The 26,525-nt window shown below is 45.4% G+C and overlaps 1 protein-coding gene across 1 annotated transcript in view; it reads left to right on the top strand.

The window, feature by feature from the left end:
• The window catches only part of ANTXR1 (ANTXR cell adhesion molecule 1), a 194,068-nt gene extending 170,861 nt beyond the window's left edge, over nucleotides 1–23,207 (top strand). Inside the window, exon 18 of the mRNA XM_030551979.1 lies at nucleotides 18,242–23,207. Coding sequence (XP_030407839.1) covers nucleotides 18,242–18,514 — 273 coding nt within the window. The 3' untranslated portion in view covers nucleotides 18,515–23,207. The remainder of the gene's footprint in view (nucleotides 1–18,241) is intronic.
• The last annotated feature ends 3,318 nt before the right edge of the window (nucleotides 23,208–26,525 follow it).

Genomic DNA, 26,525 nt, shown 5'->3' with positions numbered 1-26,525 from the left:
ACACACATTTCATCTCTACTTAAGAAAAATGTATTTTAGCTTTATCTTTATCTTGCTCTTCAACTTTATCAGGTTATTACCATGGAAAGCACATAACTTTACATGCTTTTAGGCTACTTCCCTTTTCCAAATTAACTTTCTATTTGTGCAGCTCCATGAACATCACCTAAAACAGCTGGAATAATAGATAGCAAGGCAGATACTAAAAAAGGTGACAACCCAAGTGTAAATGCTCAGTTACTATGGTGATGGGAGCCAATACAGTAAGATAGATGGAGGGGAGAGAAAAATACTACAGCATTGCAGAGCAATGGCCCAAACCATGCTGTGCTGAATGTAGCATTTAAAGTTAGTATTACAGAAGGCCCCATACAGATGGATGCTTGTGTCTATGCAGAGCCCCACCAAATGAGATACCACATGGGTGTAAGAGTCTGACTATGCAGTTCAGAGTGCAGGATCAGGACCGCAGAGTGTAGCATTTATAGTAAGGGTGTGGCAGAAGATGCTACTATTATTGTTTTTATTACAGGGGTGCCTGGAAGGCCCAGCAAACACTTCAGGTCCCATTGTGCCAGGTGCTGTATACACACAGAATAAATGGCAGCCGCTGTCCCCAGGCGCTTAGAGTCCAAGTGGACCAGGCAGATAAAGGTCAGGAGGTTCAACAGAGACATCAAGTGATGTGCCCAAGGTTGCACAGAGCTTTGAGACCCTTGGCCAAGGTGCTGTAGAAGTGCCAATTATGGTGCCATTATCTGGATGGAGCATTCACTGTTTTTCTGCAGCCATGCTTTCCAGCCCTACCAAGGGTAAACAAATGCTCTCTAATTAAAGGAGAGAGATTGTCACCAAACGTGGAGACATCAACCACCCACTGAGTCTCCATAGAGTCCGGTTTAATTCTCGGCTGCGTCCACACAGACCTTTACACATACACGTGCTAGCAGCCATGCACTATTAACACCACCATAAGTGACAAACAAAAGTCTTGGCCAAGCAAATCCTCCCTGCATGTAACTTCTCTGCATTCTGCAAGCTGAGAGCTTGCAGGGTGAGGCAGCTGTCTCTTAAGATGAGACTTCCTAGCTTTCTTTGGGAGCGTCTGAGTGCTTTGCTATTCTGGTGCAGTGCTGGCTGGTTCAATGCCAAAGCACCTAGCAGAAAAAGGGGAAGGAGCAGGAATGCTACAAGCAGAGGAATTCAGACTGCCCTGTGCCTGAAAGCACTGCTGTCTAGAAAAACAATGAAACACTAGAGTGAATTACCATCTCAATTTTTGCTGACCTGACTGAATTTCTGACCTTAATATGTATCCCTATTACTTCAGTTGTCTCTTTGAGACTCAGTTGTGATTCTGTCCCCTGAAGCATTGCAGCTGCAGAAAGGGAAAAAACATAGCCAAGTAGTTGACAAGAGCAACCCTTTAACTCAAGGCTTGTTATCTAGATTCATGAATTATGCCAGTCTAACTACTGTCTCCCTGCTAGAAATGCAGATGGAATTTGCTCCTCTTATATTCAAAGCCATGTTGCTGAGCTACTTATAAGCTTTTCCTGCTTTGATGAAAGGCAGTCTTGTATTTGACGCTGCTGTGGGACTGAGGAGACATGGGTTAAATTCCTGTCCCTGCCAGAGACTCCTACCGTAGGCTTGAACAAGTCACTTATTATTTATACTACTGTAGTGCCTAGGAACCCTAGTCACTGACCAGGACCTCAACGTGCTAGGTGCTGTACAAACATTTAATCTCAGTGCCTCGGTTCCCCATCTGTAAAATGGGAATAATATTCCCTTCCTCCCACCCTGTGTCTGTCTTCTCTATTTACATTTTAAGCTCTTCAGTGCAGGGGCTGTCTCTTACTATGAGTGTATATATAATACCTAGCACAAAGGGGTCCTGATTTCAAGTGGGTACCTCTATACAGCATAAATTCATAGACTCCCAAGTGCTATTGCAATACAAATCCAAAAAAATGAAGAACTCAGTAATACAGAGTGGCTGGTCCTCCTGAGGGCTGTGCTTTGCACTGAGAGGGGTGCTGTCTGTCGAAGAGGAGTTCACCTACATAGCTGTCTGGAGGGGAAAATAAGGTTAGATTTCATATTCAGACCAAATACTCATAGACTTTAAGGCCAGAAGTGACCATCATGATCATTTTATCTGACCTCCTGCACGTCACAGGCCACAGAACCTCACCCACCCACTCCTCTAATAACCTCTGGCTGAGTTACTGGAGTCCTCAAATCTTGATTTAAAGACTTCAAGTTACAAAGAATCCACCGTTACCTCTAGTTCAAACCAGCAAGTAACCCAGACCCCATGCTGCAGAGGAAGGCAAACCCCACCTCCAATACCAACCCAGGGTCTCTCTCAATCTGACTGGGGGGAAAATGCTTTGTGTGGAATAGACCCTGAGCATGTGGGTGAGACCCACCATCATTATAGAGAAAATAAATAACAATTAATGTGGTAGAACTGTACTGCCTTATATTGTTTTTACATGTGGGAAGCATTCAGATATTATGGTGATGGACACCAATGTAAGTAGGTAGATAGATAGATGATGGGGTTTCTGAGGATAGATTGATCGATTGATCAATAGATCTTGATCAAAACAATTTACCAGTTGAAATGACTAAGAACCAGGGAACAGTTCAGTGAATATTGGTATCATTATTATTTATTTATTTGTATGGAGGTAGTGCCCAGCAGCCCCACTCTTGGAGCAGAACCACACTGTTGTAGGTGCTAATGGGTCTTTGTGCGTTGCTTACCCTACCACTCCATTGGAGGCAGCCATGCTGTCCCATACTATAGGATTAAATAACTCCCTGTTTGGCTTGTGGTCACACTCGGGCAAGCACAAACCTCAGTGCTTCTGTGTCCATTATCAGATCGTTAAATGCAAACCAAAAGTCGTGTTTATTTTAACATCCCACTATTTGATCTAAGCAGCATTTCCCACTATCACCAAACACACACACACACACCGTCAGCTTTTCATGTTTGCTCACAGCACTGTTAAAACATTCTCCAGCTCTCTTGTGAAATAGCATGGTAAATTTCCCCAGACTTCTCCTTGTCATTCGATCTGACAGTTCCTTCCCTAGGAGATGTTGGCTTCTCCCTCTTCTATGCAGCTGCAAAAAGAGCCAAAGTCCATTCTGGGATGAAAACTGCCATCTGGCTTTTCCCAATCACAGCCATGGTGAAAGAAATGTTGAACAATGAGTTCTCTTCTGCAGTGAGACACATAAAGTACTTCCTCAGCCTGTTAGTTCACTTGGAATAAGGAGAAAGCTTGTGAAGTTGTCCATTGCACTGAATGATCACCTGATGTAAATGGATGCAGTCAACTGAGCATCTGTTTATACCAGCTAAGGACATGGCCAATTCTTTATCCTTTTATTAAGGGATGGGAGAACTGAACTCTAAAGTTAGGCTCACAGAACACATAAGGGTCATGTGGAATATGTCTTTAGTGGGACTTGAACTAAGTACCTTCTGAGATCAAAGAAGCTCCAGTACCTGAGCTGAAAAAACACTCTCCAGTGGCCATTTATAGGAGCACCACATATATTTTCTCAGATACTAGCCCACTAGAGAGAGAGTCCATGGAATGGATGCATGTTGGCAGATACTCATTGATATGAATTTCAGTCCTTTTTTTTTTTTTTTTTTTTAAATGCCTGGAATGCTGACTCTTCCAGATCAGTTTTTTAAGGATGATTATTTCCCTCTACTCAGCAGTGGTGAGGCCACACCTGAAGTATTGTGTCCAGTTTGGGCCCCCTCCCTCCCGCCCCCACTACAGAAAGGATGTGGACAAATTGGAGAGTCCAGCGGAAGGCAATGAAAATGATTAGGGGGCTGGGGCACATGACTTACGAGGAGAGGCTGAGGGAACTGGGGTTATTTAGGCTGCAGAAGAAAAGAGTGAGGTGGGATTTGATAGCAGCCTTCAACTACCTGAAGGGGGGTTCCAAAAAGGATGGAGCTCAGCTGTTCTCAGTGGTGGCAAATGACAGAACTAGAAGCAATGGTCCCAAGTTGCAGTCGGGGAGGTCTAGGTTGGATATTAGGAAACTTTATTTCACTAGGAGGATGGTGAAGCACTGGCATGGGTTCCCTAGGGAGGTGGTGGAATCTCCGTCCTTAGAGGTTTTTAAGACCCAGCTCCACAAAGCCCTGGCTGGGATGATTTAGTTGGCGTTGGTCCTGCTTTGAGCAGGGGATTGGACTAGATGACCTCCTGAGGTCTCTTTCAGCCCTAATCTTCTGTGATTCTGTGATGGGTAGGTTTTGATGAATGGCTTGACTTGAAAAATGTTTGAAAAATAAAAGTTCTTAAATTGTCAAATGTCCCATTTTGACATTTCGGAAACAACACATTCTGCTTTTCTGGTTCAAAATGACATCTTTTGAAATGTAAGCTAAATAGAGTTTAAAAAACTAAATATAAAAAATGGTCAACACTGAAATGAAACTTTTCAAAATTATAAGAACAAAATATTTCAACAGACCCCCTCCCCCCAAAAAAAATCATTTTGTTTTGTTTTTTAGTTCACAAAAAAATTGAAGATTTCAATTTTTTGTTCTGATTTGGGTTTGGAAATCTTTTGGAATCATTAAAATTTTCACAGGATGTTAAAACCATTTCCCACCCAAGCTGTAATCTATTATCCGGTGCAGTATATTAGGAGCACTGGGGATTGTGATGGTTCTGAGATTTTATACCATTGTATCTCACAAGCATCTATGGAGCCATTTCTGATTTAGATGGGTGTAACTGAGATCAAAAAGAGGCTGGAATATGACTGTTCCATAACCATGAAATCACTCACTGCCTATGAGAATTAAATTTAATTCTTCTAGTCTCTGAGACAGAGACATGGACATACTTAGCTCTGTTGTTAAATAGGACAAGGTTGCAAGGATCTTTCATTTGATACCTTAAATCCACTGTGCATATCCTGATCTTCAGTGGTGGTGAATACTCATAACCAACCTCTGAAATCAGGCCATAAATACTCCCAGATACTTTCTGTAAGAGATCATTGGTTGAAACTTTCCTTTCCCCATCAACTGGCAGATTGCTGCCCTCCCCCCTAGAGATCGCTGTGTTTTATTGTTGCTCTATGAATCCAAAGTGTGATAGAAATGCAGAACATTATTAATAAGAGTCAATTTCTTGAAATAATCTCCACTGGGGTTAAGTTTGCATTTTAATTACATTTTGAAAATCAAGTTGTGGTCACATTGGTCAGATACCCACGCAAACTCATCCACTGAAGTCAGTTGAATTACACCAGGGATTAATCTGAGTCATCGTGTTGGGATTATCTCTGAATAAAGAGCTCCAGATCTGCATGAGAAATAAGATCTAGAAATATGAAGTGACTGGCAAAAAGGAAAAAAAAGTCTCAACTTTTAAAAACAATCTCAACATTCATAATTTTGATGCCTGCAAGAACAGAATACCAATGAGGCTAGCAGATCTAGCCGCAAGTCCTCCTGTGTAATTAGAAACGCTCTATAGACAGGAAACAGCAGCTTACAAACTCACTCGTATTCAGATGAGTAAATGACATCAGCATCTGTTGCCATTTTCCTTCCACGTCCCACCATACCGATGGGGGGGGGTTTTCTGCTGACTTAGTTCCTTTTCATATATTTTTGCAAAGTAGAAGCATTTATTGTTGTGTTTATACAGCTGAAGCTCACACAGCACATTCTGCCTTTATTCATGGATTCAGCAGGCATCAGTCTATATGGAGAACATGGCTGCTGGGTCTCAAAATGAAAGCACGTTCTAGCCCAAATTTGCCAGGGTTCCTTGCTTTCACTCCTTAGTCTTTCCGTACGACTTCACCAAATCCAGGACCATGCTCCCTACTGCTTTACACAGTCAAGACATAGGACAAATATTAACTAGCTCAGGTCCTGGAGCAGTAAGTCATGCCAGCCAGGGGCAGCTCCAGGCACCAGCACGCCAGGCGCATGCTTGGGGCAGCAAGCTGCAGCAGGCACTCTGCCGGTCGCCACGAGGGTGGCAGGCAGGTTGCCTTTGGTGGCATGCCTGCGGAGGGTCCGCTGGTCCTGTGGCTTCGGCGGACCTCCTGCAGGCTGCCGCCGAATTCGCAGGACCGGGGACCTCCCACAGGCAAGCCCCCAAAGGCAGCCTGCCTGCTGTGCTTCGGGCGGCAAAATGCCTAGAGCCACCCCTGGTGCCAGCACATGCTTCAGCGTGCGCTGTACGAGCCTGTCTGGAACCCTAGGTAAATTATTCAGCTTCACTGCTGCAGGACCTTGGCTAGGTAGATTAAGGCTAGCTCAGATATATCTGCTTGAGCTGCAGTCAAACTCCATGATTGCAGTGTAGACATACCCTGAGGCAAAGCACTGGAGCACGTGCTTAAATCCATCTGTATTCAGCGAAGTGCTTATTAACACTGGGATTTTCAACAGAGCCTAAGAGAGTTAGGTGCTCAACATCCCTAGCTTCTCTCAGGCTCATTTGAAAATCCCACCGTTTACAAACACTTTGCTGACCAGAGATCTGCTTAAGCAGGCCCTTAAAGTTAAGCTCATGCTAAAGTGCTTTGATGAATTGGGGCCCAAGAAAGTAGTAGTATAGCTATTGGATAGATGAGGCTGGGTCTTTATACTTGGTGCAGCTGATGAAGCAGTGCAGGTTGGTGCTAGAGTGCTCCAAAGGGAACCCTAAGCAGGACAGTGATCTGGCCCACAGAAAGGTACAGGTGAATTGCCCAAGGTCACATGATGAGTTCATTGTGCAGCTAGAATTAGAAGTCAGGAGTTAAATGCCAACTCTCTCAGTTCAACACCGAGAGCCCAAGACAATACTGCCTCTCTAAACTAGCAAGCAGTCATGTAGCATAATGAAAAGTAAATGGAAAGCAGCGGTAAATGTGGCATTAAGAGCAACAGGACTTCAGTACTTAGCATTTATTGAGTCACAGCAGTGCTGCCTCAGAATGCTTCAGCATTCAATGGTATAAGCAGCTCATCTGAGATCCTGGGAGTGCTCTCTTCTGTACTGAGACAGTATCCCAACTATGACATGAAAATATATTGCCAGCCTGCCTGATTTCTGTTCCCTACATGGTGATGTCATGTGGGTTCATTGACATTCTGAGAGTTAGGTTCTGATCTCCTCCATGCCAGTTCAAATCCAAAGTCTGCAGAAGTCACTGGAGCTACTCCATATTTACACTGGGGTAACTGATCAGAAACAGGCATGAGAGCCACACACAAAAAAGTAATGACTCAAGACAAGTTGCCCTAGTGCTTTGGCATTGCTATCCAGAGTCAGCTCTGCATTGAAAGACACATGGGCTGGAATGTTCAGAAGGGGTCACCATTGGCCTATCTGCTCCCAAATGAAGTCAATAAAACTTCTAGGCCAGTGCAGGAACCTTTTGAAAGTCCCATCTGCTGTATCCTAATTTGCTGCTGTGGATGATATTATAATACCCAGTACTTCTATAGCAACTTTAATTCGAAGAGTCTGAAGCACTTTCTGGACAAGTAAGTAAGTCTCACATGCTTGTGAAGTAAGTAAGGAATATGGCTTTCTCCTCCACGGAATGGCAGCAACCACAGAGGTTCGGTGCAGCATCTGTACAACAGCACAGGGCAGTAATTTAGGACAAAAAGGAATAAGCAGCCCATACTTGATTTAGACATTGAGGAGACTTTAACTAGGCCAGATACAATGACCTGTATTTGAATTTTGCAAGCATGTGTTGGGGTAACACCCCTACAGTTATGAAAAGAGCTGTGGGTTTTAAAGGACTAAGGTTTTCCAACACAGGCACTCATAGAATCATAGATTATTAGGGTTGGAAGAGACCTCAGGAGCTCATCTGGTCCAACCCCTTGCTCAAAGTGGGACCAACACCAACTAAATCATCCCAGCCAGGGCTTTGTCAAGCCTGACCTTAAAAACCTCTAATGATGGAGAGTCCACCACCTCCCTAGGGAACCTATTCCAGTGCTTCACCACCCTCCTACTGAAAAAGATTTTCCTAATATCCAACCTAGACCTCCCCCACTGCAACTTGAGACCATTGCTTCTTGTTCTGTCATCTGCCACTTCTGAGAACAGTCTGGCTCCATCCTCTTTGGAAGTCCACTTCAGGTAGTTGAAGGCTGCTATCAAATCCCCCCTCACCTCTTCTCTTCTGCAGACTAAGTAACCCAAGTTCCCTCAGCCTCTCCTCGTAAGTCATGTGCCCCAGACCCCTAACCATTTTGGTTGCCCACCACTGGACTCTCTCCGCTTCTGTAATGGGGGGACCAAAACTGGATGCAGTACTCCAGGTGTGGCCTCACCAGTGCCGAACAGAGGGGAATAATTACTTCCCTCAATCTGCTGGCAGTGCTCCTACTAATACAGCCCCATACGCCATTAGCCTTCTTGTCAACAAGGGCACACTGCTGACTCATATCCAGTTTCTTGTCCACTGTAATCCCAGGCTCCTTTTCTGCAGAACTGCTGCTTAGCCAGTTGGTCCCCAGCCTGTAGCAGTGTATGGGATTCTTCCGTCCTAAGTGCAGTACTCTGCACTTGTCCTTGTTGAACCTCATCAGATTTCTTTTGGCCCAATCCTCCAATTTGTCTAGGTCACTCTGGACCCTATCCCTACCCTCCACCACATCTACCTCTCCCTCAGGTTAGTGTCATCTGTGAACTTGCTGAGGGTGCAATCCATTCCATCATCCAGATCATTAATGAAGCTGTTGAACAAACCCGGCCTCAGAACCAACCCTGGGGCGCTCTGCTTAATACTGGCAGCCAACTGGACATTGAGCGGCTGATCGCTACCCGTTGAGCCCGACAATCTAGTCAACTTTCTATCCACCTTATAGTCCATTCATCCAATCCATACTATTTTAACTTGCTTGCAAGAATACTGTGGGAGACCGTATCAAAAGCTTTGCCAAAGTCAAGATATATCACGTCCACTACTTTCCCCATATCCATAGAAGGCAATCAGGTTGGTCAGGCATGACTTGCCCTTGGTGTAGCCATGTTGACTGTTCCTGATCACCTTCCTCTCCTCCAAGTGCTTCAAAATGGATTCCTTGAGGACCTGCTCCATGATTTTTCCAGGGACTGAAGTGAGGCTGACCAGTCTGTAGTTCCCTGGGTTCTCTTTTTTCCATTTTTTAAATATGGGCACTATGTTTGCCTTTTTCCAATCTTCCGGGACCTCCCCCGATAGCCACGAATTTTCAGAGATAATGGCCAATGCCTCTGCAATCACATCAGCCAACTCCCTCACCACCCTTGGATGCATTAGATCTGGACCCATGGACTTGTGCATGACCAGCTTTTCTAAATAGTCCTTAACCTGTTCTTTCACCACTGAGGGCTGCTCACCTACTCCCCACGCTGTGTTGCCCAGTGCAGCTGTCTGGGAGCTGACCTTATCTGTGAAGACCAAGGCAAAAAAAGCATTGAGTACTTCAGCTTTTTCCACATCACAGAATCATAGACTTTAAGGTCAGAAGGGACCATTATGATTGTCTAGTCTGACCTCCTGCACAATGCAGGCCACAGAATCTCACCCACCCACTCATGTAACAAATCCCTAACTTGTGTCTGAGTTACTGAAGTCCTCAAATCATGGTATAAAGACTTCAAGGTGCAGAGAATCCTCCAGCAAGTGACCCATGCCCCAGGCTGCAGAGGAAGGCAAAAAAAACCCAGGGCCTCTGCCAGTCTGCCCTGGAGGAAAAGTCCTTCCTGACCTCAAATATGGCGATGAGCTAAACCTTGAGCATCTTGGCAAGACGCACCAGCCAGACACCCAGGAAAGAATTCTCTGTAGTAACTCAGATCCCACCCCATCTAACATCCCATCATCTATAACTAGGTTGCCTCCCCCATTCAGTAAGGGTCTCACACTTTCCCTGACCACCTTCTTGTTGCTAACATACCTGCAGAAACCCTTCTTGTTACCCTTCACATCCCTTGCTAGCTGCAACTCCAATTGTGCCTTGGCCTTCCTGATTACACTCCTGCATGCTCGAGCAATATTTTTATACTCCTCTCTAATCATCTGTCCAAATTTCCACTTCTTGCAAGCTTCTTTTTTGAGTTTAAGCTCACCGAAGATTTCACTGTTAAGTCAAGCTGGTCGCCTGCCATATTTGCTATTCTTTCTGCACATCAGGATGGTTTGTTCCTTGCACCCACAATAAGGCTTCTTTAAAATACAGCCAGCTCTCCTGGACTCGTTGCCCCCTCATATTAGTCTCCTAGGGGATCCTGCCCATCAGTTCCCTAGGGGAGTCTAAGTCTTCTTTTCTGAAGTCTAGGGTCCGTAATTTGGTGCTCTCCTTTCTTCAGGATCCTGAACTCAACCATCTCATGGTCACTGCTGCCTAGGTTGCCACCCACTTCTACTTCCCCTACCAATTCTTCCCTGTTTGTAAGCAGCAGGTCAAGAAGAGCATGGCCCCTAGTCGGTTCCTCTGGCACTTGTACTAGGAAGTTGTCCCCAACATGCTCCAAAAACTTCCTGGATTGTCTGTGCACCACTGTATTGCTCTCCCAGCAGATGTCAGGGTGATTGAAGTCCCACATTAGAACCAGGGACTGTGATCTGGAGACTTCTGTTAGTTGTCCGAAGAAAGCCTCGTCTACCTCATCCTTCTGATCTGGTGATCTATAGCAGTTGCCTATCATGACATCACCTTTGTTGCTCTCGCCTCTAAACTTAACCCAAAGACTCTCAACAGGCTTTTCTCCAGTTTCAAACTGGAGTTCTGAGCAATCATACCACTCCCATATCAGTAAGTGGCCATGAGAAAGTCTAAGGGAGTCAACTGATACCACATTGCCTGTGAATTTGGCCTCTTAACTAGTGGTTTGGAGCAAGAGGAGCTGCTCAACGGACATAGGAGACTGAGGCAAACAAACCTGGGTGGAAGGGTTCAAAATTCAAAGTTTCCAGTGGGGTGGGGGGAGGAACACGATGAAATTTGTAGTGAAAAGTTTATTCCATTTTTCAACTGGCTCTAATTGCAAAGGTGATCAGGATTCAATTATCTGTTGGACTGACCCACATGGGAGCCCAGGGGAAGTAGGAACCCCTCCCTGGGTCTCTGCGCAGCTTCCTCAGGTCTTTGGCCCAGCTGTGCAGGCTTCAGGCTCACTGTCTCCCAAAGTGGGTGGAACCATCACTCTGCCCACCCAAGGCACCAGGTATCACAGAGGAGGAAGTAATTTCTGACTGATTTAGGCCAGTAGCCAACTTACTTCCTTCACCCCCCAGAGCATGGAGGAATCAGGGAGGGAATCATACTTCTCTGAGGATAGAGTTATTTTCTGTAAAGTGACCATCTAGTGCTGAACTGGCAAAGAAACAAAATGGCTTTTAGGATCCAAGCCCGGGGTCTACACTTGACCCCACTTGATCCAAAAGAATATCTGATGCCAGCAGTGTCCTGATCCACAGTGTGATTTGTGTTCTAGTCGGATCCACAAAACTATCACGTCGCCAAACTAAGTAACTCTTTGGGCAAAATAATCATGACCCATTATTTTCTGGCCCAGTTTCCCATTTTTTTTAAATAAATACTTCAACATAAATAAAGAAAATAAACAAAGACCATGCAAGTGATAGTCTGAAGCTGCTAAAGTTACATTGCAGGAGAGATGGAACCAGCACAAGGAAAACATTCTTATGGAGTTTTTTTTCCTGAAGAAAATTGGTTAATCTTGGGTTCAGACTTTCACTCACTCAGCAGGCCTGTCCCACAGTATTTACTTAAAATTGCAGCAAAGTGCATTAAAACAATGTTAAAGATGAGCCACCAACCCGCAGAGAGAAAATAAAACCAAGGACATTATGATTTAAGACTGGGGCATGCTTGGTGTCCTCAATTCAGATGCTGCTTCTGCTTTATCATCTGGTGCCCCTTTGTTAGCTAGTGTTACAAATGCAGTAAAGATCTTTGCAAAAGAGAGTGCAATATTTCAGAGTAATGTCCTGGGTTTACTTCTGTCCGGGGCAGGTCTTATAAATATTGGGCCTGATTTTCCGTTGCCCTAAACCGCACACTGTCATTTATTCCTGTGCAAAGTGGGCAGCAAATGCCACCAGATCAAAAGGGCAGTATCCCACGCCCTGGTGGCAGAGATGTAAGGGTGTATCTCCATTTCAAGCTGGAGGCATCAATTCTGGCTTGAGGAGACATTCCCATACTAGTGTTGATCAAGCTAGCATGCTACAAATAGAATGTACCCATGGCCGTGTGAGAGATTAGCTGCCCAGAGTATGTGTCCGATGTCTCAGACGGATCTGGGCTCAGAACAGCAAGCTCCTCCCACAGCTTGCGCCACTGCTGCTATGCTCTATTTTTAGCATGCTAGCACGATCAGAGCTAGCGTGGGTATAGCTCCTCGAGCTGGAGTTTGAGCTTCCAGCTTGAAGTGTAGACATTCCCTAAGGCTACGTCTTCACTGTGGAGGAAGGGGCCTGGTTCCCAGCTCATGTAGATATACTCATGCTTGCTGTCACTGAGCTAACGCACCAAAAATAGTAGTGTAGCCACAGTAGCATGGGCACCATTGCTAGCCGCCCAGAATACAAAGCCCCCTGAGCCCCATGGATACAGACTTGGGGCATCTAGCCCAGCCTGCCGCTGCCCGTGCTACCACGGTTACACTGCTATTTTTAGCATGCTGGCTCAATGAAAGCTAGCACAGAGTATGTGTATGCAAGCTGGGAAACCCCGCCACACCCAGCTCATAGTGTAAATGTAGCCTTAATGACAATGCATGGGGCAGGGTGGAGAGGAAACAGGACTCCTTGTGTACTGTAATGCTGTAGGGCAAGTCTTTAAACATGGTCACATTTGAGAACGGGCATGAACTAGTTTAAAAACACTCACTGTGCACTGATGGCTCACTTCGCAGACCCACCATCAGGTGCGGCTCTAGCTTTTGTGCCACCCCAAGCACGGCAGGCAGGCTGCCTTTGGTGGCTTGCCTGTGGGAGGTCCGCCGGTCCCGCGGCTTCAGCATACCCAACACCGAATTGCTGCCGAATCCGTGGGACCGGCGGAGCTCCTGCAGGCAACTGCTGAAGGCTGCCTGACTGCCGCCCTCACAGGGACTGGCAGGGCATCCCTCCCCGTGGCTTGCCACCCCAGGCATGTGCTTGGAGCGCTGGTGCCTGGAGCCGCCGCTGCCCACCATTCAAGAAGAGCAAAGAGGCCACCTAGCTGATTTCAACAGGTAGCTAGGGGTTCTGCCAAAGGGTCTGGCCAGAGCCTGGCAAGCTTCACCAGTCTCTTACCAGCAAATGGCCATTGCAGCCATGGTGTAGGTTAGAGCAGACTCGGGGTGTGCACTGTATGTGCAAACCGTATATCTGCAACCCTGGTTTTCTTTTAGATGACCTCTGTTCACACAAAACAGGCTCTCCTCAACTGTGGGCCGTGCAGGGTATTTTATAGTCTCAGAGCAGAATCCACTTTCCTCTACTGCTCATCTAGGATTGAGACAGCTGTTTCTTAATATCCACAAACAATGATGATATCTTTGGCAGCGCACTTGCATAGAAGCTGTCTGAAGCTATTTTCATATCAGTCCCTTCTCCTCAGCCTCCACAGCCCATCAAATCCTCTCTCTCAGCCTTTCCAGCCTGCCATCAGAACAGGAGAAGGGAGGAAATGGAACATTTTATTTCTGATTTATTGTTGGTACATGTATATCCAGCTACCCACTAGAAGGCATCAAAATTAAAGAGACAAATCCAGCAGTTGAAATAAAGAGACACTATCTGGTAGCCTGTGCCAGTGCAACGAAACAAACAGTTACCACTGAATTAAAATCTACAGCCTGACTGCCAAGGGTGCTAAGCACCCGCTCCTCCCATTGGACCAGACTGTCCCCAGTGGCAACTTGGCACCATGTGTGGTTGCATACTCCAATCTTATCTGGTAGCATTCACCACCACTGACCCCTTCTGTAAATGACTGCAAAAGATGTAGGGCACCAGAGCATGACACCCAGTTGCAGATGCTCAGCACTTTGGAAAAACAGGCCATTAGTATTTAAAAAATGCAAAGCGTCTGGAGTGGAGCGACATCTGATGCAAAACTTCCATGTAGCTTGCTTGCATTTGTTTTTTGGGATTCAGTGGTGTTTAGGGTCAGGGACTGAGAGTCAGGACTCCTGGATTCTAATGTTGCTTTATCAGCAATGTGATATGATGGTATGGACGAGCTGCTTATAACCCCTCTTCTACACTTTACTTGTCTGTAAAATGGGTATAATAAGACTACCCCATGGCACAGAGAGGGTTCAGAGCTCCTAATGTAGTTGCCTTAAATCCCACCACATTCCTGTGTGTTGGAACCACTCCCATCTGCCTGGGATCATTGTTCTGTTTGGCATCTTTTCACCAGCACTAACATTTACTTTGAAAAAGGAAGAGAAAAACACAGAGAAGCAAAACACCTCCAGCCCCCCTCACCTTCCAGACCTCCCCCGTCCCCCACACCAACACCCTAAAGGAAAACAAACTGTGGGCTCAGAAGCCCTCCAGTGTCTCTTTGTATGAGTTCATATCTGGAAGAATGAGCCAGTAATATAATAACTTGGATTCCAACAGTAGAGAATTTATTGTGGGATCTTTCACAGGTGGAAATTATTAGAGAAAGCTAAACAGCTTAGAGGGCAAAGGTTTTGTTTAAAATGCATAACAAACTGTAACTTAGCACCATTTTTATAGTAGAGCTACAGAAAGCAGTTTTTGGCTTCACATGGGCAGCAGACTAAGGAGACATTCTACTTAACAGTTTGTCTCTTTTAGTAAGGACACGGTACAAGCAACTAGCTTTGGTAAATAATACTCCTTCTCCTGTCCAGTTGGTAAATGGTTAGAAGCAGGACATGAGCGATATGATATAGATGCAAGACGCAAATTCCAGATTTCAAGCAGGGGCGGGGGGGGAAGGTGTTTGGCTCTTGAGTTTTGTATCAGCCAAATGTAGTGGGAGACATTGGTAAAATTCTGAGCCAGAATTCTAACGGCAGCAGGAAAGGGGAAGCATGAACCATTGTTGCCAGGTGTAAAGGTGCCCGGCCAGGGCTCGACCCTCCCTGAGGAGGAGGGGAGCCACACCGGCCTCACTACACGCTGTCTGAGTCTGCCCTTTTTGTCAGGGCTGGGCGACGCTGCACAGTCGCTAGGATCTCCGGCCTTCTGCTACAGGGCGGAGTAAACAGAAAGTCAGCTCGGGGTCTCAGGCCCTCAGTCCTGGGGCTGAGGGCCTCCTCGCCCGAGGCTCAGGCCACTCGAGCCCCTTGATGCAGGACCGAGCAGTGGTACAGTTTAAGGAGGCCCAGCCCCTGAGTCGGGCAGGGCACCAAACACACAGTTGTAGAGGCTCCAGCCCTCTTGGCTCAGGGCTGAGCAAACAACTAGTCTATAAAGCCCAGGCCCTGGCTCAGGGCGGGGCAGCAAACAGGCACAGGGCTCAGATCCTTAGGCAGGGGCTGAGCAGCAGTTCAAACAGTAAGTCTATAAAGAAGGCCTCCTCAGGCCAGGGGGAGGGGAAGTCTGCCACCCTTGGAAGGGTGGCAGGGGAACGCAGGCCCTCCCACTCCACTGCGTTCCGGCCGGGGGCCCTAGCAGCGGCCAAGACTCGCTGCTCTCAGTGGGGATCCTGGCCGCAACACACTGACATGGGTTCCAGTACACTTGCAGCCTGACTGGGGTCGGCTGCCCCCGGGCCACTTCCAATCTCCCCCTCTGGGCCTACCTGATCAGTGGCATCAGCCCCTGGGAAGTCCAGTAGCATGGGCCCCTCCCGGCTGGGGCTGGGTGGCAGATCCGGCAGTACCTCTGGGAAGTCCGGCCAGGCCTGCTCCGGGGGTTCCTTGGTGTAACAGCAGGGACGGGGCGGCTCTGCAGTCCCTCCTCGTAGTGGGCGCAGGGAAGGTCCGGGCAGTCTGGGCAACTACCCTCAGCCTCAGTAGCCTCCCAGTCACAAGCACCCTCTGGCAGGTCTGCTCCCAACAGTGGCTGGGCTTCAACTGAGCGCCGCCGGTCGGCTTTTATACTTCCGGGTCGCCTCCTGACCCTCTGCGGGGCGGGTCCAGTGCCCTGTGGCCCCGCCCCTTCCGGCATCTGGCAGGGCTCGACCCACCCTGAGGAGGAGGGGAGCCACACCGCCTCGTCATACCAGGTCTTGAGATTTTATCATGAGTCGTGTGATATTTGGTGGTTTTCTTAAATCCCCAGCTGCTGGAGTCAGGTGATTGCATGAGAATCGCAGCTTTCATTTTTAAAAAAGTTGGTTTCTAGCCCTCCTGCTTGCAGATAAAAGCTTGTAAATGTAACCCAAGTGTATCCTAAAGGCTCAGAAAGCAAATATACCCTCCCGCCCAATATATCCCTCTCATTATTTTGAAGCTATCTCCTGATTCTGAGGGCTGACTTGTGCCTCAGTCTGGCCATATTGTTGAATCCATGATTTGACTTCTCAGCCATTTCTTCTCCCGAGCTTGTCTCTGTGGGATCAGTGTACTCAGACCGGGAATCACTCAGACTGGGTTCCGTTGTCACCTGTGGCAGCTCTGTAGGCAGAATATACTCCAAAGACAAACTCTGAAGGTGAGAATTTTGCCTTAACTCTGCTAAAATGAAAGAGGTTGTGCAAAATCTATTACATCACATGATGGCACTGATTGTAAATTCAGGTATAATCTCAGAGACTTGCCACCCACAGTCTGTAGCACCTGTGTGTACAGATGTGGGGGGAGGGGAGTGGATACACTTCTAGCAAGATCTGACAGTTGAATCTGGCTGTCGCTCACAGCTGTCTTCCCTCTGGATTACACTATAGGGGAATTCTTACTGGTGTTATTGGTCCACTGCTGAATAGTTGCACTGATTATTTCCTGTCCTTTGGATGTGTTGAGAGAAAGCATGTCTGAACTCATAAGCAAATGTCTGGTATGAAACTGTAGCGACATCTGTGTAGTATTTTAATAGGGCTGCATCTGTTTTCATGGAGGGCAAGTGAGATCCCAAGGTGATAGTGGTCATGCACACACCTGGACAGCTAGAATGAACCACAGTTAGCCAGACGTCTTCATGTGTGGACTGAGTTGATCATAAGGCTAACTGTCCCAAAAGCCTGCAGAGACACTTACAGATTAGCAGATGTGCCTTTTTATCTAGATATCCAGCCATAGTCATCGACATAGCCAGGGTTGGTCTTGCCAAACTCTGTGGCCATGGGGTGGGCGTTGTGGGAAGGAACAAATACAAAGCCATAGTACACCTTTGCCCTGTTGGCATTCTAACCACTGGTGACTCAGCCCTGGCTGACATTCATGCCTAAGGCCCTAACAAATTCACACCCATGGAAAATGCGTCAGAGACCATGAAATTTGGTCTCCCCCAGGAAATCTGGTCTTTTGTGTGATTTTAGTCCATACTATAAGGTAAAAGTATACAAAAGTACACCCCTAGTTCTGTGCTGCTGCTGGCAGCAGCACTGCCTGCAGAGCTGGGCACCTGGCCAACAGCTGCTGCTTTCCGGATGCCCAGTTCTGAAGATAGCGCAGAAGGAAGGGTGGCAATTCCGTCACCCCCCTCCAATAGATCTGTGACCCTTTTGGGTTGGGATCCCAGTTTGAGAAACATTGGCTTAAGGGCTTTACATATTCATATTTTGTTATAACACTGTGAAATTTAAGATTTAATTATCTGAAACCATGAAATTCAAGATTTTTAAAATTCTATGATCATGAAATTTATGAAAATGGACCATGAATTTGGAAGGGCCCTATTCATGTCCCTTCACAGGACTTTACATGCTATGGCCGCTGGCTGCAATAGAATCAGCGAGCAGTCGTTGCAAGGATGTTTCTCTGTGCACCTTCACAATACCATGCAAGCTGGAGTCATGGATGCAGGGCTAGTCCATCTGTGATTAGTCAACTTGCATTTGCTACTGCATGGTTCACTCCAGATGTGAATCCTTTTGGGTTTCTCAGAGCAGCCACACAAGGATTGGGTTAAGAATCTGGCCCATAAAGGGGTCTTGACTCCAACTGTGCACCCACAAAAATAAACATAGACAGCTGATTTGTGAGTAGGAATACCACTGCACCCACCAGCAGGGCCCTCGGCTCCTACATCACCGCCATGCTCAATAACCTTTTTGTTTCTCTTTTAGGGCCGCTGTATCAATTTCACCCGAGTGAAGAATGCTGAGGCACCGCCGAAATACCCACTCAACCATGCACATCCACCCTCCTCTCCGCCCCCTGCCCCAATCTACAACCCTCCACCCCCTGCCCCAATCTATACCCCACCTCCTCCCAGTTCTCCCACTCCTCCCACCCCATCCCCATCGTCCACTCTCCCTCCACTGCCCCCGCCTCCCCAGGCCCCGGCCCCCAACCGAGCCCCTCCTCCCTCCAGGCCCCCCCCTCGCCCTTCTGTCTAGGGGCTCAGCCTTGTCCCTCTCTCTTCCAGAAGCATTCGGAGGGCTCTTTCAGCAGTACTGTAACAAACCTGTCTTGGGGGGGGGGGGGGTTATAGGAAGTCTTTACATTCTGAAATGGGTGACAATAGAACAAACCACTTATTAGTCTTTTTATCTATTTATATATAATCCCACAATACACCAGTCTCACCAAACCAGCAAGGAGAGAAAATCCAGGGGGCTGCAAAAATGAGGCCACTGGAGAAACATAAATCACTAATGTTCACTTCAGCTCTGCCATCCTCTGTGATTTACCACAGTTATCCTGGAAGAAATTGGAAATTAGACTAGCTCTTAGAAAATTCAGAGACTGCAGGGCAATCCTCCACAGTGAAGGGCCCAGCTGAAAGCTTCCTGCAGACCATGTGGACATCACAATGGGCTACTTTGCCATGACTGCATGATTTCTCTTCTTGTTGCAGTGCTTCAGATTAATGTAGAGAGCTGATTATTTCTCACATGCCTGCAAACAGCAGGATAAGATAATGAGGAGTGTTAGATCTTGGATTTTAATCTGAAGAAAAAAAAAAAGCAGCCATCCCAATGGATTTTGTTCTGGAGAATGAACGGGGCCATCATCCTTTAGTTCCCAGGAGGGTGTTGGAGTAGGTGTCTGGTGTATGGATTTGTGTATGTTGTTATGTGGAAGTGTGGGTGAACGAGGCTGAAGTACTACTAGAAAAATGAATTACATGTAAAATAAAAAGAAAACCCACAGGAGGGCTCCAACCCCACACCTGAAGAAGAGTTAATGAAAGATCAGCCTTCCATGCTCTCATCAAGGCTGTAGGGTTCCGGAGACCACTGAACAAAGGAGCCTGTGGAAGAGAAGGTTGAAAGAAGACGGTGCCTGTCTGATGAGTACAGCAGAGTAATTCAGTGACCGTTTCTATTTTAAAATGAAGGTTTCTGAAACATCTGACCTGAGAATGAGTGGTTGGTTCTATTCAGTTTTTTTTTTAAAAACTGCAATCCCCTTAGGCTTCTTAAATCCTGTAATTGTCATCAGTTTCACAGAATCTCATCACTGCCTTTTTTATTTGTAAATTGCCCCCTTCCGCCTTACCAACTTCTCTGCTTTGATTTTTGTTTTCCTTTCTTTAATAAGCACTGAATGTCTCCCATACACTTTGTCAAAGGGACACAGTGTGGCTACACCTTTCTCTTGTCACTTCCATTATCAGTTGTTGGCCAAGGCGAAATCATGCACAAAGTTGCCTGAGATGGGAATCAGTCTTCCAAGAAATGCACTGGCTGCATTTCTCCATGTTTTCTCCTTTTTATTTTTTTCCCAGTGGGACCCTCCCCTCATAGTTTACAATACTGCATATGTACACGTTTTAACCTCTAGTAAACTTCCTGAGCACCTGCCTTTGTAACACAGTGCTGAAATAGACAAGAGCAAGATTAAAGTCAAACCTCTGCCTCCCTAGTTTACTTTTACGATAAGCTCCCATGACATGAATATCTCTCTGGAAATTGCCGCATCATAAAGACAAATCATCTTTGTAGCTACAATTCTGTGAATATTGAAGGGTTTTCATACTCATAAAGCAGGTGGTTTCAACCCCAGATACGCTTTGCCAAGTAATTACTCCAGTGTTCTTGGAAATACTGCTTTCCTAGGGGAAAAGGCTATTCAAGAAAGAGGAACAGAGCAGATATAAAGATAAAGACCCAGTCAAGAAATGAACTGGGATATCTTTTGTCAGGGGCCTTTATAAACAGTCCCTTTCTATCAGGCTCAGATTCAACCCAATTGGCACTCACCAACCCTTTGGTCAGTGTGTCTTATGTCATATGGAACAAATGACTTCATACAGGGATCACAGTGGCTTTGAGGTCTGCAGCCATGTGCGGGCTGTTCTGTGAAAGGGCCGATGTAGCCACCATCACAACTGTTTGGTCTGCAGGCAGCACAGAGCAATCCCCACTTTTGACATTCACTGGGTTAGACGCTACTCAGACTGTAGCAGGTACTGGCCACAGTTGGTTCAACTAGATGACATTAGGATTGTCAAGTGGGACTGGAAATCTTGGAAAGCCCTTCAAAGGTTTGGTTGGACTTCCCCTTGAGATGGATGCCATCTAGTTAAATAGCTGAAGATGGAAAGTGTAATAACTGGGAATAGTGTAATAACGTCCTGTGGGATTAACAGGTATTTCTCTTAACAGATCCTCAACGGTACAAAAAAGTTTGGAAAGAAAATTATTTTTTAACCAATGACATTAAGAATATCTTTTTTTAGTGTCAACCAGTAAATCAGAACAACTGCTGGGAAAAAATAAATTAGTTTACTACTCTAAGACAAAAGTAGTGTTTGCAGATTTCTGTAAAAACTTCTTTACCACAATTTAAGAGGGAAAAAAAAACAAACTTAAACAGAGTAACAGAAAAGCTCAATCAGGCCAGCAAAAAATAATTTTAATGTATCCCTATACTACAATCCTTTTCATGAGTAAAAACAAACTCCAAATTGTCGTTGTATATATTGTTATTGCATGCTTACCATATGTTAGATGGAAGCATTTCCTATCCAGTGTGGATAAAAGAACATTTTTCAAGTTGTAGTAAATTATTATAAAGCCAATGATATTTCATGGCATGTTATTGTATCAAGCTGTGCTTGTTGTATTTTTGTTCTTTATGTTTGTATTGCTTTTTATAAATGTACAAATATTTCCTGTAGTGACGAGTACCTGCTTTACATAGCATTAATTGAACTACAAGTACTATGGGCTATATACAACCCTCAATCCATTGAATGGGAATTATGCACATGGAACGAGGGTAGTGTATAGCCATACTGCAGTGGGTGTGTGTAGAAACACCTAGTGATAAGCAAATGCCTATTTTTTATTAAGTGAACAGAGAATCATTAACTGGTTATTGACCAGTTATTTACTAGACATTGAACATGCAGGTTATTAACTGGACATAGAATCAGAGTGCCCACGGGCAATCTAAGTTACTTGTTTTCAGTAGACCCTGACCATGTAAAATGTACTCAGCACAACCAGAGCAGATGTTGGCTAGCAGAATTTACCTTCAGTGTTGTATTTAAAATCAACCTATGGGTGCACAATTATGCAGGTTTGGAGCCTGGTGCCACTGAAGTCAATGGAAGTTCTGCAATTGACTTCAACAGGCACAGGACTACGGCCACATTTTCTGGGGCTGCAGTAGATTCATGTACTAAATCGAAAGGGACATGGCACAAACACTGACCTTTATGCATGTATGCAGAGGACCATTTGTGTGTTCTGAAGAGGCTTTCAGCAGGTGCAAAACATCTAGGTGCACGCTTCTTTGCATCTAGGTGCATTGCTCCTGCAAATGTGTGGCCCTAAGTTTCCAAAAAGATGGTCCTAAAGCTCTGAAATGAATTTTCCCAAAGGGGAGAAGATTTCTGATATCAGATGGGTTTTTAATCTGTAGCAACCTGCATAAAATTTGGAGGCAGGAGCACAGATTACAGGAGGGAAGCATTCAGAGGAGGCTTCAGGAAGTCAGCCTGTGTGCACATGACTGGAATGCTAGCTGCAGTTTCAGCATCTCTGTAAATAGTTCTCTTAATAAAGTGTCAGTTTAGGTTTACAAACATAGATTCCTTTCATGTATTAGCCAGCATGTGGTACACAAAACATAATCTAGCAGACAAAAGCGTAACAAAATCCAATGGCAGGAAACTGAGGCCAGACAAATTCAGACTAGATATAAGGCTCACATTTTTTAACAGTGAGGGTCATTAACCATTAGAACAGTTTATTTAGGCATATGATGGATTGTTCATCACTAGAAGATGGGATGTCTTTCCTAAAATTATGCCTTAGCTCAGCCAGAAATGATGGACTTGATCCAGAAGTGACCAAGTGAAATTCTGTTGCCTGTTTTAGGCAGGAGGTCAGACTAGATGATTGGAAAGGTCCCCTTCTGACCTTAGAACCTGTGAATTTATGAAAGATCAGGTCCTAGGGAACCAGGCAGGTAGCTGCACTCATCTCTAAATTTCATTGTATTGCATTAATATGAAGAGAGAAAAGGAAATAACTAAGATGCAGCAGGTGGAGAGATTGGGGAGAGGGAAGGGAGTAGAGGCAACTTTGCCAAAGCTAGAATCTGAATGGAAATTAAGACCAAAAGGACATATCTTCAACTGAGTGGGACTATGCTGATTGACATCAGTTGAGACTTGGGCCCCAAACTTGGGCCTAAAGTTAGGCTCCTACATTTATATTTGGGCACCTCAGCAGAAGCGAGCTGAGTTTCCAAGGTGCTGAGCCCCCAGCAACCTCACTGAAATCCAGGGGGAGTCACAAGTGCAGGGCACTTTTGAAAATAAAATCGGACTCCTTTTGTTGAGGTGCCTAAATATGGAGTTAGGGGCCTATCAGAGAAAGGTGGCTGGAAGGGGAAGCTGGAGAAATTCAGAGAATAAGGTGGGAATTCATAATGATAAGAGTAATTAACAGAGAGGGTAATTAACCAGTGGAACAATTGACCTAGGATTAAGGTGGATTCTCCATCATTGGCCATTTTAAAATCAAGGTTGGATGTTTCTGTAAAAGATCTTCTGTAGGAACTATTTTGGGGAAGTTTTCTGGCTTGTGCGATACAGGAGGTCAGACTAGATGATCACAGTGGTCCTTTATGGCCTTGGAATCTATGAACTTGTCTACACTCGAAATGCTACAGTGGCATTGCAGACGCTGATGGGAGGGGTTCTCCTATCAGTATAAGTAATCCACCTCCCAGAGAGGCAATAGCTAGGTTGATGGAAGAATTATTCTGTCCACCTACCTCTGTCTGCACTGGGGTTAGGTTGATTTAACTACATTGCCCAGAGGCATGGATTTTCCACACCCCTGAGTGATGTAGGTAGCCTAACTTTATAGTGTTGACCAGGCTTATGAAACTCTAGGCAACCAGGTTTGACAACGTTGGCCATAATTTCACATCGCCTTCCAGTGACAATTAATGCTATGCAAACAAGGTTGAATGAACTGGTGTACTATAATACAGACAGATGGTACCCTTTGTATCCCCTCCCGATAGAACTTTCCTGTTGTACATATTACAAAGCTGTCATTCCAAACTAGCCAATTGAAGGCAAATGTTCATTATAGAACAAAAGGAAGGAGCTTATCGGTGAAACATCTGTTCTGCAGTTTCAACAGGAATTAGGGTTTCATTTTTTGTATCGTTTTTACCACTTGCACATGCAGAAATATAGAAGTAATAGAATTGGTCTTGATAGCAATGAACAGCTCTGAGTGATTTGCTCTGAATAGGACACTCAGACCTGGGACTTATATTATTCTTTATTCATGTACATTTTTTATATTCAATGCTCTACGTCAATCTGTGTCCATCAGCCTGAAAGAAATATGCAGTAGCATTTGATGAGGATTAAGAACATTCCAAAATGCTGAAAAGTTACAAGCTGCTGCTGGCTGTAATTTGAAGCCTTTGTTCAAATTAGCCTTGTGATCTTCCAAATTCTCCAGATACTCCATGTCGTGTCAAAACATGTTCTGTCATCATTTAGATGATAGGGAGTTGGAAGGGGAGGGGGCAGGCTGTCTAGTTTCTTTGAGAACTCTAGTAGTGTTTGAGTCAAGAATATTGCTAATAGCTGGGGCTGATGCAGCAGTGGAAAGGAAACATGGTTTATTTTTTGATATTGACTTCAGTGTTAATATCCCAAGACTGGTTGGAAGAAGACACTAAAGCCAGGTTTAAATGATGATGTTCTACTCCCTGTGTTTGTTGCATGTGTCATTTGTTAAATTCAGTCATTACCCTTGCTGATCTTGATGTTATTATTAAAGAACTACACTAATTCATACTTGTTTCCATATGTTGTGTTTACTAGACAAAGGCGAATGCGCTAGGAGAAAAGCAGGAGAACTTGCTCCATGCAAAACTTCCCTTTCCTCAGTGTGGATTACCAGTATTCTGCTATTGTGGGTTTCTAATAGTATATTTCCTTCCATGGAGGAAATGATGGGAGATTGATGAAGATGGACGCATAAGTGGCATGACAAAGGCCCCAATTCAGCAAACCATGTAAGCACAGGCACAAATTTAAGGATGTGCACGAGTCCTGTCGACCTCAATGAGTATGTCTACACTGCAAATGAAGGTGGGCTTGCCTTTAATCGAGCTAGCGTGGGTAACAATGGTAGCACAGACATGATAGTACAGACTTCAGCATAGGCCAGCAACCCAAGTACGTACCCAGGGTCCCTGGCGGGCTTGTATTCAGGCAGCTAACCTGTACTAAAGCCCACGCCCAACCATGTCTACACTAGATTAAAGTTAGCATCGGTGTGCTGTAATAGCACCTCCGTTTGCACTGTAGACAAACCCAAATGGGACTTAAGCAATGTGCCAAAGTGTTTTGCTGAATAGGGCCCTTGTGTGTGAATGAGAGCTTGCAAATTGACAAGCCACAACATTCTTTGTCAAATCTGTCTCTCCCTCTCTCTTGTCGCCAGCATTGAATTTGCTAGGAACATGCAAACATTCTCCTGATCCATTCAGCAGGGTGTAATGCTCCAGGTTGTGCACTGCACCTCATTGCAGACTTCCTGCCTAAACCAGTTTTCCAACCCACCTATACATTCATATCCTCCTAAAGACTCACTTTTGCCACAATGTCCACAACAATGAATTAAAAGCTCTGCCAGCTTTTCCAGTGCAACTTCTATTCAATACAGCCAGCCTTACATACTGCAAATTCCTTGGGACAGGAATTGCCTCTATGTTGTGTCCTGTACAGTGCTCAGTATGTACACACACACACGCATACCCTGCCATTGCTTAACAAATATCACCCAATACACTGGAATCTGACAGCCCCTCCTTCCGAGTCCTCTGTTTTGGGGTTCCCTTCCCAACCTGAGCCACCAAAACCCTGATTTTCTGAGGTGCTGAGGATCCCCCTGCTCTCACTGAAATCTGCAGAAAATCAGACCTTAGGTGTCTCACATAGGAACTCAAAAACGGGGCATCCAAAATCAGTAGCCATCCCTGAAAACATGGGCTCTGGCTGGGCTTCTGTGGCCTACCCCCAACTTCCTTCAGCATATTTAACACTGCAGGCTATTAGTCAGGCAAGTTAGATCCAACAGCAAAAACTGGGCCTAACTAACTACTGCAAGGAAATTGGAGGAGACTCACTCTGCTTGCAGTGTCTTGCTCTTCAGATCAGAGCAAGGAGCCTTATTTCTGGGACTTGTCAGGGGAAAGACAGCAGAAAGTCACAACCCTTCCCCCTGCAACACAAGACAGCACAATTGCAAGCTGTCCTCATCTACAAGAAAAGGCTATTGAAGACAGGCTGGAGCCCCCAGCCCCAAACTTAGCATGAGATTCAAACTTGTTCAGCTCTGATTGTAACTCAGGGCTTTTTAGGGTGATCAGATGTCCCCATTTTATAGGAACAGTCCCATTATTTGGGGCTTTTTTTTATATGGACTCCTATTACCCCCCACTCCCATCCTGATTCTTCACACTTGCTATCTGGTCACCCTAGGGCTTTCCACAGACATTTCATCTCTGCATTGAGGCCAATAGGTGGGGAATTTGTGGGGAGTGCATTAGAAATTATATATGCTTCCCGAGGGACTCAAATGAGAGCACAGGAAACAAAACCACAAAGAACTGTGCAGTCTCAAATAAATTCTCTCCCCTTTGTCTTAGAATAGTGCCCAACCCTAACCTGTTTTCTGAGGAGATGGAGCAACTTCATTCTCAGGACCAAGTCTGACTAGTAATGTGGGATGTTAATGCTTAAAAGGGGGCCTGATTTTCAGAGGACTGCTGGCAAGTCAGGCCCTCTTAAGGTATCTCAGCTCAGGTTCCCCAAAACATTAGGGATTTCAATAGAAGTTAAGTCTAAATACTTTTGAAAATCTCTGGCCCTAGCTACTTTTGAAAGCCTGTAGCAGGTTCCAGTGCTTTGTG

This window comes from Gopherus evgoodei, chromosome 2 (genome assembly GCF_007399415.2).
Source record: "Gopherus evgoodei ecotype Sinaloan lineage chromosome 2, rGopEvg1_v1.p, whole genome shotgun sequence".
NCBI classification, from domain to species: Eukaryota; Metazoa; Chordata; order Testudines; family Testudinidae; genus Gopherus; species Gopherus evgoodei.
Note: the sequence above shows the minus strand (reverse complement) of the source record. Positions and strands in the feature narration are given on the sequence as shown.